Source organism: Solenopsis invicta, chromosome 4 (genome assembly GCF_016802725.1).
Source record: "Solenopsis invicta isolate M01_SB chromosome 4, UNIL_Sinv_3.0, whole genome shotgun sequence".
NCBI lineage: Eukaryota > Metazoa > Arthropoda > Insecta > Hymenoptera > Formicidae > Solenopsis > Solenopsis invicta.
This window is the reverse complement of record NC_052667.1, coordinates 12,771,470-12,790,977: the sequence shown is the minus strand read 5'-3', so window position 1 is coordinate 12,790,977 and position 19,508 is coordinate 12,771,470. Positions and strand designations below refer to the sequence as shown.

The 19,508-nt window shown below is 33.2% G+C and overlaps 1 protein-coding gene across 10 annotated transcripts in view; it reads left to right on the top strand.

The window, feature by feature from the left end:
- LOC105196676 (potassium voltage-gated channel protein Shab) overlaps window positions 1–19,508 on the top strand; it is a 747,097-nt gene that overhangs the window by 110,043 nt on the left and 617,546 nt on the right. For all 10 annotated transcript variants that reach the window (XR_005574686.1, XR_005574687.1, XR_005574685.1 and 7 more), the window contains one exon: window positions 15,275–16,589. Coding sequence is in view for 7 of the 10 variants with exons in the window: in XM_039448786.1 (XP_039304720.1) it covers window positions 15,522–16,589 (1,068 nt within the window). In the remaining 3 variants the exon portion in view is untranslated. The remainder of the gene's footprint in view (window positions 1–15,274; window positions 16,590–19,508) is intronic.

Sequence of the window (19,508 nt, the reverse complement as noted above, 5' to 3'; positions counted from 1 at the left end):
ACGTTTTTTATTATAATTTTTGCGATTCTCTTCCTGTGTTGCTTCGATTGCAGTTACCGCTTGTTGTCGCATAGCCGGTAAATCCTTTTCTTCCTCCAATATATAATGCTTCTAGCATCTCTCGAATTTTATCGCGACATTCATTTCGCTGATTAATAATAGTTTACTTAGTGTCGAGTTTGTGGATCTACATATAGTATTGTTGACCGCGTATTCTATAGATTGGATAGTTTTATCGCATTTACTAATGTCAATTGTCTCTTTCGCAATCATTGGAACGATAAAACGATTTAATCGCTCCACTTGTCCGTTCGCTCGTGGAGTATTTACTGCTGAATGTCTAATTTTTTTAATGTGGTTGTGAATTTATTAGAAGTAAAGCAACTTCTTCGATCGCTAACAATTCTTTATAGTTTGCTATACGCACGGAAATAATCGTGTAGGTGTTTGAGCACTTCATCGGACGTGGTTGATTTACAGGGCTATAATCGAACAAATTTTGTAAATCCGTCTACAATTAGGAAAATGTGTTCAAATCCCTGTCCTGTCTTCTCTAGCGGGCCTACATGATCTACGTGAATAGTGTGAAATAGTGTACTTTCTTTTGGTACAGGATGTAAATATCTGTCTAACCTTCCGCTTACGGGTGAAAATTTGATACATTTTAAACAGTTTGTAATATATGTCTTTACTTTTGCATGTAATTTTGGAAAGCAATATATTATATTTTCTATGACTTTTTCTACACCAACATGACCAATATCGTCGTGACAAGTACGTATTATATTATTCTCTAAACATTCTGGTACATAGAAAAGTAATTTGTTGTTTTTAGCTTTCCTGTAAACCAATCCGTCTCGTAATTCAAAATATTTGCTCTCGCAATCTTCTAATTGTTTGCGTATACGCTAGATCGTTACATCTCTATCTTGTTCTATTGATAATACGCGTTCAAAAGTATTTCCTTCTAATACCATTATAGCGTGGCATCTGCTGAGTGCATCTACATGCGACATTTTTGATCCAGGGCGATGCTCGATAACATAATCATATGATTGCAAAAATAATGCCTATCTTGAAATGCGCGGATTTACATTCTGTTTGCTCAATGTTAATCGAAAGCTGTCGCAATCAGTTAGAATTTTAAATTGAATTCCTGCCAGATATATACGTGAAATCTTTTGACCGCTTAAATCACTAATAAACACTCCAATTCAAAACTACGGTAGCTCGATTCCGTTTCGGTGGTGCGTTTGCTAAAATAGAATACAGGTTTGAATTTATTATCTGTTTGCTGTTGCATCAAAATTGCACCAAATCCGCTCGAGCTCGCGTCGCAGTGTAGTTCAGTTTCTAATTTGGGTGAATAAATCGCTAAAATTGGTTGTGAAGTTATACGATTCCTTAGAGTTTCAAATGCTGTGTATTCATTTACTTCAAATCTAAATTTTGTACCCTTTTTCAATAGGTCATATAACGGTTTTGCAATTCGAGAGGAATCTTGAATAAATCGTCGAAAGAAACTTGCTAAACCAAGGAATTGGTGAACTTCATGTACATTTCTGGGCAATGGATATTTTAAAATTGCTTCAACATTTTCTGTCCCTGGTTTAATTCCATCCTGATCAATTATGTATCCTAAATAATCGATTTTTGTAATATGATTGAACATTTGTCGAATCGTAAGTCTAAATGAAATTTTGAAGTTTTAAAACTTTTTGTAAGATTTTTAAGTGTTTTTCAATACTTTCTGTAGCAATTAGTATATTGTCGTATAGTATATATAATAATATTTCTACTTTTTGAATTAAGTCTGAAAAAATGTTATAAATAAATCGTTGAAAAACTCTTGGTGCGTTAGTTAAGCCAAACGGCATACCCAAATATTCGAATTGTCCTAGCGGGGTTGTAAATGCCGTAAATTTTATCGATGATTCTGCAACTTTAACGTGATGAAATCTGTTACGTAAGGCGTGAGAAAAATTTCTTATCGCGTAACCGATCCACGTGATCATCAATCAATGGGGTTGGAAAATTATCTTTTATTGTTATTTTATTTAATTCGCGGTAATCCACGCAAAGGCGTAATTCTCCGTTCTTTTTATGGACCAATACAATCGGACTAGCGTATGGGGAGTCACTTGGTCTAATGATATTTTTTTTTTAATAAATCGCGTAAAATTTCTTGTAATTTTTGCTTATCAGAATATGACAATCTACGTGGACAATAATTAATTAGTTGTTCGTATTTTAAACTGATTATAAGTTGCACGTTTGATGGAATAGACTCAATGGGTGTACTTTGTTCTAAATATTTGTGTTTAAACAATCTTTTTATTTCTTCATCGACGTGAAGATCTAATTGTGGATTTATGTTCAATTTTTCAATACCCGTCGTTGGTTCGGATGTACAATTTATTTGAAAGATATCATTTAATTCTTTACTTTGCTTATTGTCATCAATTTGTTTAATTTCATGTTTGTTTTTTACTTTATTAATTAACGACGAAATATTGCGACATTGTTCGGATAAAATGTAATTGCGTCCAAGTATTGTTGCAAAACTTATCGTTTCTACCGGAGTTACGTGAAATTTTATTTTTACTGGAATGTCCTCTACAATACAATTAATTTCAAAAATATTTACGATATCTATTTTTGACTTATTAATACCGTAATACGATGCAATATTTGACGGAATAATTTTACTTGCCCACCGTGGGACATAATCTTCTCTAATTAAAGAATTAGGTGACCTGGTATTAATCATCGCTTTAATGTTAGAACTATGAGTAATATTACTATTGTCTGTGACAGTATACTTTACGGTGACCATGAACGGTTCGGTATTACTATTCGATTGGATGACGTGCGCTGTCTCTTCCGCGGTTGGTTGCTTCTTTTTCGCTTCTTCCGTGCACTCTCGAATTTTGTGTGTCTTACTTCCGCATCAAAAGCAAGAGCCCTTCTCTCGTACCGGTTTTACGCATTCGCTGGACAGATGACCAAATTTACTGCAATTGAAACAACGTGGGCGATTCTCACGTGTTGTCGTCTTCTTCAATTCTTCTTTTTTCTCCTCGCGTCGTTTGTCTGGCCCTCCCGATTTTTCTTCCTTCTTCTGTTGGAATCCTTTAGAGTATGACGGCAATTTCAGGTTTGAAAAGGCTTTCAATAAATCGTCTTTTGTGCTGAACTGTTGCATGCGTGCCTGATCTCTCATCTGAATGTCTGGTATTCCGTTAATTAGATAATCCGTCAATTCGTCTCTGGCAATTGAGGCTTTGTTTGCTAACACTGTTTTATCATGGAAATATGCCGGGAAAGTTACTCCTGTCTGCCATGTGCGTTTCTCAAAGTTTCACCTTAATTCTAGTTTGGTTTGTCTCGTATTGAACATGCGATCCATACATTCAAATATTTCGTCGACGCTCAATTGAATGTGTTCCGTGGTAGAATAAAACCATTCTTGCGACTTTCCTTTCAAATGTGAACTTAGCAGTACCTTTACTGCGTCATTACTCAGTCGATATGTCGTACGTAGGATTTCAGCCTGTCCTTTCCAAATTTCGAAAGTATTTTTCTCGCCATTAAAATTGGCAAGCTAGTCGCTGATCTCTCTCAGTCGTATCGGTAGACCCGGTAATGTACGTGCTGCGGCTGTCGATCCGTTCTTACTTCGTTCGGACCATCGCAATTCTCTTTGTAATACCGCATTTTCGCGTCTTAGCAATTCGAGTTCTCTTTGCAATAGTGTGTTCGTATTGCTGCTTCTTCTTCTTCCCTCATCTCTGCAATCTGCAGCGCCATGACTTGTGTCAGTCGCCGCCACGTCACCCTGTTGTGGAAGCGTCCCCCCGTCTTCTCCTTCGGGCGCCGCTACACTTCCCGTTTCGTTGTTTATGACCTGCGATAACTATTCAGGATTTACTGCCGTCGTGCGATCAATTCGGTTTTCGTGCCCGTCGTCGACAATCGCAATTCTCTCAAAAATTGTTTCAATTGCGCTACCGATAAGTTCGATAATTCCATAACGCTCAATAGTCGTTACGAATGCACGTTCTTTTGTCCAACGCATTGCCACTAACCTTTATGGTCACGTGCGATACAATATACGCAGCACCTTCGCGAATCTTTGGACACAACTCGACAACTAACTCGCAAAAAATGCTATGCGTCAATCACTCTTTTGTTCAATCGTCCGAATCACAATTATTCAAATCCAACAATCCAATATCTAAATCTCGATCTTTATCTCACTTCTGAAAAACTGTGGAGGAATCAGAGAAAATCACAAGATCGTGAACGTGTCTTTTCAGGCTCAAATCCTTTATTGTTCTTTTTCGCCGGCTTTCGTTGCGGCGTAACCGAAAACGCTTGTGTCGCCATATGATTTATGCATCCTACATGAGTACTTATTACTCGTTACCGACCGTGTGTTATCGATCGGTAGGACAAGATCTAAGAATGCCCTATACTTCCGTCCTGTTTATATTATTTTATACAAAAACTTTTACCTTCTCCAACACCTTCAATTCCTTTCTCCATTTAATATTATTTTCATTCTACAGTCTTTCGATCGTTTCTCCTTCCTTCCTTCCCTTTTACATTAATTTATTATTTTTTTTATATCACATGTTTAAAATTTTCTTTACTGAAATAGGTAATATTTTATTAGTTAAACTTTTATTTTTGTGAAAATATCAAAATATCATGTAATATAGGACCATTATTAAAAAAACTTTAAACTGATGTTTAATCGGTGTCTCAATTTTATTCATCCCTTATTTAAAAATCTTATCTTTCTCCAACACACTTTTAATTCCTTTCTACTTTTAATTTTATTTCCATTCTACACTCCTTAGATCCTTCTTCCTTCCTATTATTATTATTTAATTTCTCTTCTTTTTTTATCTTTATTTAACATTTTAAAGAAATTTTACTTAAATATATATTTTATTAGTGAATCTTTTATTTTTATGACAGAAAATATCAAAATATGTAATATTTGCCCATTATTAAGAAAAGACCTTTAAACTGGTATTTAATTAATGTCTTAATTTTACTCATCTTCTTTTTAAAAATCTTAATATTCTCAAACACCTTCAATTCTTTTCTCCTTTTAATTTTATTTCCATTCAAAACTACTTTGATTTTTTCTCTTTCTTTCCTTCCTTGTTATACTATTGTATTCAAAAATCTTTATATTCTCCAACACCTTCAATTCTATTCTTCTTTCAATTTCATTTCTATTCTGAAATCTTTAGATCCCTCCTTTTGTTTTCCTTTGATTTTACATTATTTTATACCTTTTTTTTCTTTATCTTTATTCTTCACATTTTTTAAAATCTTTAATAAATCATGTAATATTCCATTAAAAAAATTTTTATTTTTATGGTAGAAAATATTATCGCATAATATTTGCACATTAATTAAAAAAACTTCAAACTGGTGTTTATTTCGTGTCTTAATTTTATTCATCCTTTAATTAAAAATTCTAACATTCTCAAACACCTTCAATTACTTTCACCTTTCAATTTTATTTCCATTCTAAACTCCTTCAATTTTTCTTCCTTCCTTCCTTCCTTCCTTTTTGTATTATTTTACTCAAAAATCTTTACTTTCTCCAACACCTTCAACTCTTTTCTCCTTTCAATTTTTATTTTCTTTTTAAACTCCTTTGATCCATCTCCACTTCTTCCTTCCATTTTATATTATTCTAATCAAAAATTTTTCCTTTGTTCAAAATCTTCAATTCCTTTTTCCTTTTAATTTTATTTTCATTCTACACTCCTTCGATCTTTCCTTCTTTTTTTCTTCCTTTTTATGTTACTTTATTAAAAAAACTTTATCTCCTTCATCACAAATTTTTTTCTTCTGTAATTTCATTTTTATTCTGAATTTCTTCGAACTTTCCTCCTTCCTTCCTTCTAATTTATATTATTCTTTTTCTCTTCTTTCCTTCATCTTTAATTGACATTTTTAAAAAATTTTAGCAAAATAGGTAATATTCCAATACAGAAATTTTTATTGTTTATGACAAAAAAAATATCACACAATATTTACCCATTATTTAAAAAAACCTTCAAACTAGTATTCATTAGCATTCTTAATTTTATTCGTCTTTTATTTAAAAATCATCACATTCTCTAATATCTTTATTTCTTTTCTCCTTTTAATTTTATTTCTATTCAAAACTCAATCGATTCTTTCTTCTTCCTTCCTTCTTTTTTATATAATTCTATTTAAAAATCTTTACCTTCCCAGAATACCTTCAATTCCTTTCTCCTTTCAATTTTATTACCATTTTACACTCCCTCGATCTTTCCTCTTTTCTTCATACCTTTTTTTATTATTCTATTTCTCTTTTTTTCAATAACTTCATTTTACATTTTTAAAAAATTTTACTAAAATACATAATAACTTATTAGAGAAATTTTTATTTTTATGATACAAAATATCAAAATATTATATAATATTTGCCTATTATTAAAAAAAACTTTTAATCAAATATTTAATTGACGTATTTACTTTATTCATCCTTTATTTGAAGGTCTTTACCATCTCCAACACCTTCAATTCATTTTTCCTTTTAATTTAATTTCCATTTTAAACTTCTTTGATCCTTTTTTTTCTTTCCTTTTTTTTCATATTATTCTATTCAAAAACCTTTACCTTCTCCAAAATTTTTAATTCCTATCTCTATTCAATTTTATTTCCATTCTACACTATTTTTTTTTATATTATTCTATTCTTTTTCTTTTCTATGTCTTCATTTCACATTTTTGAAAAACTTTACTAAAATATTTAATAATCTATTAGAAAAATTTTCATTTTTATGACAAAAAATAACAAAACATGTAAAATTTGCCCATTATTAAAAAAAACTTTTAATTTAATGTTTAATTGATGTCTTTACTTTATTTATCCTTAATTTAAAAATCTTTACTTTGTCAAACACCTTCAATTCATTTCTCATTTCAATTTTATATTGTATTTCCATTTGAAACTCCTTTGATACTTCCTCCTTTCTTCGTTCCTTTTCATATTATTCTATTCAAAAGTTTTTACCTCGTCCAACATCTTGTATCCTTTCCTCCATACAATTTTATTTACATTCTATACTCTTTCGATCCTTCCTTTTTATATTATTTTATTCCTTCTTTTCTATCTTTGTTTCACATTTTTAAAAAACTTTACTAAAATACATAATATTCTAATAAAAAAAATTTTATTTTTATGACACAAAATATCAAAATATCATGTAATATTTGCATATTATTAAAAAAAACTCTTAATCTGATGTTTAATTACGTCTTAATTCATCTTTTATTTAAAAATCTTTACTTTCTTCAACATCTTTAATTCACTTTTCCTTTTAATTTTATTTCTATTCTAAAATTTTTTGATCCTTCTTACTTCCTTCCTTCCTTTTCATATTCTATTTAAAAACTTTTACCTTTTACAACACCTTGAATTTCTACCTCCATTTGATTTTATTTCCAATCTACACTTCTTTGTAGATTCTTCCTTTTTATATTATTCTATTCCTATTCTTTTTTATATCTTCACTTCATATTTTTAAAAATTTTTATCAAAATACGTAATAATCTATTAGAAAAATTTTCATTTTTATGTCACAAAATGTCAAAATATTATGTAATATTTGCCCATTATTAAAAAAAAATCTTTAATCTGGTGTTTAATTGATGTCTTTACTGTATTCATCGTTTATTTAGTAACCTTTATTTTCTCCAACACCTTTATTTCTCCTTTTAATTTTATTTCCACTTTAAACTTTTTTGATCCTTTCTCTTTCCTTCTTTCCTTTTCGTATTATTCTATTCAAAAACCTATACCTTCTCCAACTCTTTCAATTCCTATCTTTATTCAATTTTATTTCCGTTCTACACTTCTTCGATCCTTCCTTTTTTATATTTTTCTATTCCTCTTTTTCTATATCATTTCTCATTTTTAAAACATCTTACTAAAATAGATAATATTCTATTACAGAAATTTTCATTTTTATGACACAAAATATCAATATACCATGTAATATTTGCCCATTATTAAAAAGAACTCTTAATCTGATGTTTAATTGATGTCCTTACTTTATTCAACTTTTATTTAAAAATCTTTACCTTCTCCAACATCTTCAATTCATTTTTCTTTTTAATTTTATTTTCATTCTAAACTCTTTTGATCTTTCTTCCTTCCTTCCTTTCTTTTCCTATTATGGAATACTATTCCATTCCTTTCCTCTTCTCTTCTTTATAATCATTTCACATTTTCAAAAATATTTACTAAAATATATAAAATTTCGTTAGAGAAAAATTTTAAAAATTTATAAACATTTACTAAAATTGATAATATTCTATTAGAGAAATTTTTATTTTTTTAACACAAAATATCAAATATTACATAACATTTACCCATTGTTCCTTTATTTAAAAATCTTTAAATCATTACCTTCTCTACCTTGTTAAATTCCCTTCTTCTTTCTGTATTAGTGCCACAAAACTCTTCTTCCTTCTATCATTAATTTATTTTTATACTTTTTCTAATCCAAACCTCACAATAATAATGTTTATATACAAAAGAACATTTTAACAACAATAAATGTTAAACGAAATCGTTACCTGAAAATAAAGTACAACACAAAGTATTAATTCTTTCTAAAGATAATTTTTACAACTATAAATAAAGACGTTTATTAAAACTTATCTGAAACAATCATGAAATCCTCCAAAGGAAAATAAAAATCTTTAGATACAGGAAACAGAACCAACACAATAAATAAATTTGTAATAATTAATTCGATAATATAATAATATTACACTATTAACCTCTTTACGCATGTAACAGTTATTATGTCTATTACTGTTAACACGATCTCCGCTATAACAGCCGATCACGAAGTTAGCACAGCGATAGAACTAATCAGCACTTCGGAAAAGCGACAACAATAAATTAGATAATTCGAGAATCGATGCAATACATTTTTTCAGAAAGGATGTGCACTTAGCTGTGAGCTGACTAGCCGAGAGAGACTCTTAATGTACGCAAAGTGGCCGAAGTTGATGTCATGTTCATCTTCGATGTACAGTAAATTGGCATGCTTCTCCTTCTTATCGTTGGTGATTCGTAGCCGGAATATGTATAGTTCCTTTTCTCTATATTCAATTGTGTACACGCTCACCGATACGTCGTCATTTAAACGTTCATATTTCCCAATGTCGTGCACAGTCATTGGAAATTTTATGTTATCAAACTTTAAAACACTTGAGTAATGCAGATATGACTCGATTCGCGTAATGTTCGGCAGGGTGCAGGGCGGCCACCACCGATCACGCGAAACATGCATTGTCTTTCGAATACACATTAATCACTGTACGTTTAGCCTTTATTCCCTGCGGCACTTTGAAGTAACATGCACATCCTGTGTGCATGGGATTATGCTTATTAATGTTAACTGTCAAGTTCAATATTCGCATAAGCGCCCAGCCACTATCCTGGAACTCATCGAGCATCGCTAATATCACTTCGACAACGCGCTACTCGTACCACTTGCGCAAATTTGACGTTCGATATAGTTCATGATTCTTTGTCACAACATTTCTTTATTGCGTTTGTCATAAATGTTTACAAATTTACCGTTGAATACGGTATTCACTTTTACACTATCATGTTTCGTGATAGCGTCTCGTACTCGCTTGATTACCAAATTACTGGCGTCCTCCAAAAAATGTCGCGGCTCGATATAATCCACGTTAATTATGGCGCCGGTCAAAATGCGAGTCTTGAACGCGGCTTTGATTTCGCGCCACACGAGCGATTTTGTGCCATCGGCACTAGTGCTCGCGTAATTGCAACCAACGTGCACGAAATACTTTTCTAAATGCGTTTTTGCACCTGTAAGTCGCGCGATTCTCGCTACAAGAGATTGTCTTGTTCCTACGGCGAGTCGAGGACGTTTGGCACTACAATGTTCTTTGAGCTGCGCGAGGCACTTGTCGCATCGTTGCAACCACGCAAAACACTAAATTCCCTACCTGCAAGTATTGCTCGAGCAGTTTGCGTTCCACTTGTTCAATATTTTCCATTTTTCAGTTATTGGCACGTACTATAAGCTGTCAAGGAGCACTTGCACGTATTTTGTTTACACGATTTACAAATTCGGTGTGCGTTTAAAACGTTACAATGTCCGTTTATATATTTTAATTCACAAAAAAGCAGGAGGTATAGCGTATCTCCACCAAGAATCATTCTGCTCTCTATTTCTCTTTTCAACCTAATGATTAAATAAATTAATCACTGCAGGTTTGCGCTCATTGTTGCAGTTTTGTGATAATGGTGTATACACGTTTATTGCAAGCAATTCGATGCACTATCCATGACCAGCGGGAATCGTAATGTGCAGAACGATATCGTATATAGAGATATTCTGTTCAATTTTTTTTGTCAACTCGTATTTGTTGTAAGCTTGCTTGCGATTGTTTAATTGCTTTTCTTCACAATTATCAAACCCGCACAAATGGTCCATTATGAGCAAATACAATTTCCTTTTCCTGTAATCTGACAATCTACAAACACGTTCTGAGTTAATAAAAACCTTGTCTTACGGCACTTTTACAGGTCCCGCGTATACTTAATTCTCGATCGCGAAGGAATTTTATCCACAATACTCGTCGTCGTGGAACATCGGTTTCTTCTTTTTCTTCTTCTTCCGGCATAAATACATTGTCGAGAACGTACACGATATTTTCTAGATCAAAGTCTATAAATATATTTAAATCTCTATCAGGCACTGCGTCGTCAATATCCATTTTTGGCTGCGTTTGTTGTGAGCTTATAATTTTTCAATGTGTGCACATTCTGCACATGTTAAATGGAATATACATAAACATGGGCTCGCTGCATTTGGAGCAGTAACGTCCGTCGTGAAGTCGTCCAAGAGGATCAGTTTCATGGATTTGAACGGCATCCATTAAGTTCAAATGCATGTCAGACAGTTTAAGCAGGCACGTTGTACAAACAGCAATAACACCACCAGTCGAATAGTAAAATTGTATAATGCAATGTATGCGATCTTTCAAAGCGCGTATTTCATCTATTGATACAACACGAACGTCAGGGTGCTCACTTCGATCACTTTCACATCCGCTATCGTCGGATAACGCGGTGTCTTCGTCAGACTCTTTTTCATCCATTAAATCCTTAAAATTTATTTTTGCGTCTTCGAATACTTCATCCACTATGTCCATAAATTCGTCGTCTGCGATATGATCGGCTATTTTCTTATTGTTGTTGAGGTACACAGATTGAGCACATGTTGCATGGAATGTACATAAATGTTGGTCTTCGGCAATAGTCGCAATACTTGTCGTAAAGAACAATAAATGTATCAGTTTTGCGATGTTGAACGGTGCGCACTACTTCCAAGTCCATGGGCCTACCGTCAAACATGCATGAGACACATATTGTTTGACCGCAATCTTCCAGTATATAATAAAATTGTATCATGATAATGCAACGTCTTCGTCAAATTCTTCTTCATCCATTAAATCCTCAAAATTTATTTCTGCATCTTTGAATACTTTATCCACTATGTCCATGAATTCGTCATCTGCGATATGATTGTCCATTTCTTCTATTGTTGTTGAGACACACAGATCGGATACATGTTGGTTGGCATATATGTAAATAAAAGCAATGCACAATTAGAGCAATATTATTCGTTTAACGCACCAAGGGAAGCAGTCTCGTGGTTTCGAATGGCAATTACTCCAATTTCATTGTAGAACAACCTTATCATATACGACGCGCATATGCTTATCCCTTCAACTGAGTAATAATAAAATTCAACTAAGCAATATTTTGTATGTAAATTTAATTTGTGAAGTTCCGGAAATGGCACAGTTTTTTCAACAATATCATTAACGCTCTCATTACAATCACAGGTACTATCACCGGAGACCACGGATTTTTCGTCAGATTCTTCATCAATTAAGTCCTCAAAATTTATTTCTGCTTCTTCAAATACTTTATTTACTATGTTATGAATTCGTCGTCTGCGATATGATCGACCATTTTTTAAGGAACCAACTATTGCGACCGATTCGGTGTCTGTAGACTGACTGACTAATCATACATTTCGTTCAAAAACTTCTACCCCGGAGCATAAGTTTTGTTTAGTCAACAACAGCCAAAGTATCACCGCTTCTCTAACATCATCTCGAGACGAAATTCTATTATGGTGCCATATATTAGAGTGCTCACGTGATCTAAACAGATTACGTTTAGCGCCGAACCACTTGTCTAAATATTATTTCAACCGCAACATGGAAACGAAGCATGGTCTCAAGTGTCGTTTAATGAGCAGACTATCGGCGCTTTTCTTAATATCACTTTGCAAAATTCATGACACTATCAGAGGGCCCATGGCATCTAAAAACATTGCATTGCCGGAAATTTTAGTGACAGCGCGTATTTCATGCTTTCTCGATAACAATTATTATTATTGAAAAATGTTGGAGCGCCAGCGGGTGGCTGTGGGTGGTGGCGGACCGCGCCAATTCGCGCGCATCCCTGCTTGCACTACAAAATTTGCCCGCGTTATTACCTCAAAAGAGGGAAGCGTACGGGAAGAGCGAGAGCAATTGGGGGAAAAGAGATAGATGTTTACGTCATGGATGATGGAGACGGACTCTGCCACGAAAATTCGGGCAGAGTTATTTTTTTGAGAGAGAAGAGTCTACAACAGGGAAATTGCAACGGGATGGGAGAGCGCAATGGCAGCGGTGGAGGCGAACTCTGCAGCAGGCTAGCACGTACCTCCTCCTCACGCTACAAAAATTCGGCTGCGTTATTTTCCTCGAGACAAAGCTTTCGGGGAAACTGCAACGGGGTGAGGGCGCGTGTGTGAGCGCACGTACAGGAAGAGCGTCAGCGGGTTGGTGATGATAGGTGGCGGACCGTGTCAGGCTCGCACGTACCTCCTTCTCGCAACCTATAATATTTTAACTTTAGACAGAGTAACATACGCAAACGATCTATTTGAACGTGTTTTGTCCAGTTTTTTTACATAAGATAACTAACAAAAAAATTCACTGATACACTATATGAATCACATTGACCCTAACAAAACTTTGTTGCCGTGCCGTTCAAACTCTAGTTGACCAAAAAAGTTGATCTACATATCAATTAAAAGAGGAGATTTCAAACTTTTTTTACGTTCTGGTCCGAACCTCCTATTTTACTTTGTTTTCACACAACAAGCGTTTGAAACTTCATATGGGGTTTTTTAGACCCACTTATGGGGCATTCTACGTGAAAGGGGTCTACCTAACAATAAACTTTAGGATTTTTAAAATAATAATGAAAACATGTTAGTGGACGTATTATGTAAGATTAATGATAAAAAAAATAAGTATTATATGCTTTGCATCAAAGATATTGAAGGCTATCGTTTAAATTAAAAAAAAAAAAAAATGTTTTTTTTTAACATTTGTAGCTAAAATTTAAAAAATTTTAGAGGCATGATTTTTTTAGGATTTTTTTTATTTTTAGATAAAAATATTAATTTTAGTAACAAAAATTTAATAGTATCAAAAAAATTAATTTTTTAGTTTTAAATTAAAAAAATGAACAAATTTATCGATTTTTAAAAATTTGAAAAAATTCTCAAAAATACTTCAATACGTGTAGAATATCGCATCAGAAAGCAAATTTTGGGATTGCAATGGGATCCTCTTGAAAATAAATATTTTTACCAATACAAAATTATAATTTTACCTAAAAGCTAGATAATATCAATTTTTATTGGCCAATTATTTAGTATTACGTAAATAATATATTTTAAACAAATAACTATAAAATAACTATAAAATAAAAAATAATTGTGAAGTCTGCGTTTTATATTATTCAAACTTATTTATTTTTTTCTATGTTTATTTGGATAAAAGTCTCGTTTTAATGTGAATCTTGGTTCCAAAAATTTACTTAATTTATTGTGACTTGTTTTTGAACAAAATAAAATTATTGTCTTTTTCATATTATTTTCAGCCCACAGATGCAGTGCCTCAGCATTGATTACGTAGATTAAGTAAATTTTTGGAACCAAGAGCACATTAGCAAAAACTATTTCAAATACATTAAAATATCATGCAATTATCCTTGCAAGCAAAAATAAATTAATTTAAAAAGAAATTCAATTTTGATGAGGAATAAGACTTTTTTCCAAAAAACATAGAAAAAGAATAAGTCTGAATAATATAAAACGCAACTTCACTATTTTTTATTTTATAGTTATTTGTTTAAAATATATTATTTACGTAATACTAAAGAATTGGCCAATAAAAATTGATATTATCTAGCTTTTGAGTAAAATTATAATTTTGTATTGGTAAAAATATTTATTTTCAAAAGAATTCCATTGCGATCCTAAAATTTGCTTTATGATGCAATATTCTATATGTATTAAAGTATTTTCAAAAATTTTTTCAAATTTAAAAAAATGGATAAAATCGTTTATTTTTTATTTAAAACTGAAAAATTAATTTTTTCAATACTATTAAATTTTTGTCACTAAAATTAATATTTTTATCTGAAAGTACGGAAAAAAGTCTTAAAAAAATCATGTCTCTATAATTTTTTTAATTTTAGCTACAAATGTTAAAAAAAGAAAAACTTTTTTTTTTTTTTTAATTCAAATGATAGCCTTCAATATCTTTGATGCAAGCATATAATATTTATTTTTTTTTATCATTAACCTTACATAATACGTCTACTAACATGTTTTCATTATCATTTTAAAAATCCCAAACAGTTTATTTTTAGGTAGACTCCTTTTACATGGAATACCCCTTATATGTTTAAATGTTAAAAATATTAAAAAAAGAAATAAAATATAGATGCCGTGTATTTTTTTCTCCTATTCTTATCTGGTAGAGAGAGAAATGTATACAGCACGCGCTTTTTCTCCTTTTTACCTGATTTTCAGTATGACCTATAATAGCATTTTAAAAAATCTGACCAAAAATCTGAGGTTATGGTTACAGTCGATTAGCCTGCATAATATTTCGGTTTCGGTTTTAGTTTGACTAAAATAATGGTTATTATCCGGTTATCGATTTCGGTTTTGGTCTAGTCAAGTCCCCTGCTTTACCCTATTAGTTTTATAAATAGCTGTTAAAAATATGAAGATTTAATTTTAATTTTTTATTCATAATGTGATAATAATATCACGGACTGATATGTCAACTTTTTCTTCTAGATAATGACACAGCCAAATCAATCGACAAGGTCGACGAAAAAAACCGGACGCATTTACGAATGAAGCTTAAAAGAAATATCGGAGACGAAGAGGAAGACGAAGAAGAAGAAGAAAACGAAACAGATGCCGTTTATCTGATATTAAAGAAGCGAACAAGAACATCAATACTGCGTCAATACTGCGAAAGATTGCTTTACAATCGCGTTGGTGGCCAACGATTTGAATTCGCCGTTATTCGGCGTATCTAATGCTGAACGGAAGACGACTCAAGGCGGACAACACACTGGCGGACGGGGAACGTAATGATAGCGCCGTGGTTATCAACCCGACGCTCTCATCGTCATTGTCGACGTGCACGGTGCCCTACATCAGCACCGATCAGGGCTACGTGTTTGAAGGTGGCGGCATGTCGACGTTGCAGCAGCTCGGTGCAGCCGGTCGTGGAAACATCGACTGCATCGGTGGCGGAGGAGATCTCGGGTTTGGCACGTCAATAGAAGAATCAAGAAGTGGGCTAAGTGGCGGGATAGGAATCAATACTGGAGAAACTACGGGAATTATAGGAATGAGTGGAGGAGGAGGAGGAGGAGGAGGAGGAGGGAGTGGAAGCATGAATAAAGAAGTTCGTTACGCTCCATTTGTATCGTCTGTAGGTCCAATCGGTACTGTTGCGCCGATGAACCTGCAGTCTCTACCGCCACCGCCGCCGCCACCGCTACCGCCGCCACCGCCGCCGCCGCCCCTGCCGCTGCAGATGCAGCAGCAGCGTGCCTTTTCAAAGTCGATGACGTCCCTACCGCCGGAGCCGTTCATGATTATGCGCTCGAAGGCGTTAAATCGGCGCGTTTCAATTAACGTCGGTGGCGTGAAGCATGAAGTACTATGGCGTACTCTCGAGCGGTTGCCGCATACGCGCCTAGGTCGATTGAGGGATTGCAATACCCACGAGGCAATAACCGAACTCTGCGATGATTATTCCTTAATTGACAACGAGTACTTTTTTGATCGACATCCTAAATCGTTTAGTTCGATTCTTAACTTTTATCGTACTGGCAAGCTTCATTTAGTAGACGAAATGTGCGTGCTGGCATTTAGCGATGATCTCTCTTATTGGGGTGTCGATGAGCTCTATCTTGAAAGTTGTTGCCAGCACAAATATCACCAGCGCAAGGAGCACGTACACGAGGAAATGCGTAAGGAGGCAGAGTCACTTCGACAGCGTGAAGAAGAGGAGTTCGGTGAGGGAAAATGCGCCCAATATCAAAAGTGGTTGTGGGATCTTCTGGAGAAACCAACTACCTCCATTGCGGCACGGGTAAGTCGCACCCGTAAACTAATTTACGCGTATAGGTTCATGTAATAGAACACAATGTATATGAGAAATGTCGCGCATCGTCACCACCTGCTATGTGCATATCTAAACAGTATGTCCCAGTAAAAATGAGAAGTAGTAATACAAATATATTTCGAGTTGTCAGTGTCATTTTTCCTTTTATAATACTATTCAACAAAATTTTAATACTATTAACAAACTATTATTTTTTGTTAATGATCTGTTATCAGAATTTGCAAAACACGTCAGGAATTATTATAAGTTAGAGTGAAATAGCTTAAAAAAGCATTTTTAGCAACTTTGAACATTTTTTGTGTCAAAAAAACTTGTTTATAATTTAACATTCAAACAGCTATAATTGTTTGAAAATAAATCGCATAAACATAAATTGAAATCCATTTAAAAACTCTTAAATTTTATATTTAGATGCGGATTAACTTTATTTGGAAACAAGCTCTTTTCCATAAAAAAAATAATTAAAAACACTGTTTTCAGTTTACTTTATTATAATTTATTCAAAACTATGACATGCTACTTAAACTCTGACAATGGCATCATATTTAGAAAAAAACATTTGAAATTATTAGGAACGTATTAGGGCATTTTGGAGAGAAATAATTGATTTTTTAATCGGATAGTATTATATAATTAAATAAACTTTAATTATATAAACTAACATATCTTAATACTTTTTCAAATTATTTTTACAATTTTCTAACTTTTATGAAAATTTAAAAAAATATTATGATTTAATTACTAATTAATATTTAAAGATCATAAAATTAGGAATTAAAAAAAAAAAAGTATTAAAATTGTTACATAATGTATATAAAATTATTATGTAGTGTATATTAAAATTATTGCTTCTATTTATATTGAAATAATACTGCCATTTCAATTTTGATGGAACATCCTGATAATTTATTATAAACATAGTTGTTAAATTTAAACTTTAATTAAAATTGCCAAATAAAGACGCAGATTATTCGATTAATTCAAATAACAAATCACATTATTAATTACATTATTTGAAATTATCTTCTAAATATTTTTACGATAAACACGAATATGACTTATTAATAACTAAAAATACTCTCTAAATCACTTAGAATGAAAAATCACTTGAAAAATAGCACAGGCTCAATTTTTATTCTCTTGGAGTTATGTTATTTTAAGAGATTTAGAGAATATATTAGAAGTATATTATTAAAATTTCAATTGTAGTTGTTAACTATGTTGATCATTGGAAAAAGTCATTGTTTTTGGGCGAGAGCCTTATTATTGCGTTTTTGTATTGTTGTCTGGTTCATTTTTAATTGACGGGTAAGCGCCCGCGTCGGACGGTGAGTTGCGCCGCCTTTGTCTACCATGTGTACACGGCCTGTGATTTGTTAACTTTATCTTCTTATTATTCAAAAAGTAAGCGTCGGACAAAATTTTCGTACAGGAAAAATCGTCTCAGAATTTATCCAAGAACACGTCTTTACAGGGACACATGGGTGGTTCTGAATCACCCTGTATATATATATATATATATATATATATATATACACACACACACACACACACACACACACACACACACACACAGGGTGTCAGGTAACTACCGCCCGTGGTTTCGTGGATTGATAGATCAAGTAAAACTGAGCTGAAAAGCCCTTTACCATTTTTTAATATTTGTCATAGTTAACGAAATAAAAATTAATAAAGTCTGCGAATAAGCACGTATTACCACAAGGCACAAGGATCGCCCGCCGGTCGCCGAGACGTAGGCAGCCGCGGCTGTAGGCGCGGCGCGGTGCGATGAGGAGGGAAAAGCAGCAGTAGCTGCGGCCTGCGAGCAGCGCGGCAAGGAGGGAGAAGGCTCAGAGACTGGTGGGCGGTCCTTGCGCATTTTTATTTTGTTAACTATGGCAAATATTAAAAAATGGTAAAGGACTTTTCTGCTCAGTTTTACTTGACCTATCAATCCACGAAACCACGGGCGGTAGTTACCTGACACTCTGTATACACACACACACACACACACACACACACACGCGCGCGCGCGCGCGCGCAATACTCGCATACTTACATGACAGGCTTACCTGAACAAACACATGCATAAGTGTATCAACCCATACAATACAGCATACAATATAACATTTCAGAAAAGTCGAAAAATTTTTGCAACATTGGTGCAATATTTTGTGCTGTATATTGTAGATACATGAATGCACATACCTGTATGCATCACGCACACAGAGAGAAAATAATTTTTTTAATAAAACTTGATAATTTTTGGAGAAATTGTCATTAAAAAAATTTAACAACAAAAATTATATACATTAGACACTTCTTAGATATTTTTTAAAGGACAAAAAGTAAAATTTTGATAAATACCTTTTTTAAGGAAGCCATTTTCAATGACCTTGATCTTGACACGTTCTGTCGAGGTTATGATCCTAAGAGACCAGAATGTTTTAGTCGTCGCTCGTTATTCATTAAAAGTTATTAGTATTATTAACAAAAGAGTGCAGTTCTAATTATTGAAGATCTGCCTGTGGCTCACAGACTGTCATCCATTTTGCTCTACTCTAACCGTCCTCTATTTACAAGAGCAGTCCACCTCCAAAAGAGAATCAGGTCCTTGGTAGTTCTGCTTTGTCTCGAGAGAAGCCGAACCCAGCGTCTCTAGCTTTGGCCTAGTATATGCCGGGCGTGGTGTCAAGTACAGACTTGTTTCATCCTTCTCCTCTCTTGCTCTATAATTGACCGTATCACTTTACCCCAGCTTGTATTTATGCCCGGATAAAAAAACCGATAGAGAACGATAGAGTCTAGGATAAGAAACCTGATTCAAGACAATAGAATTTTATCATTTTGAATCAGGTTTCTTAACCTTTTTTTTACAAAGAAAAA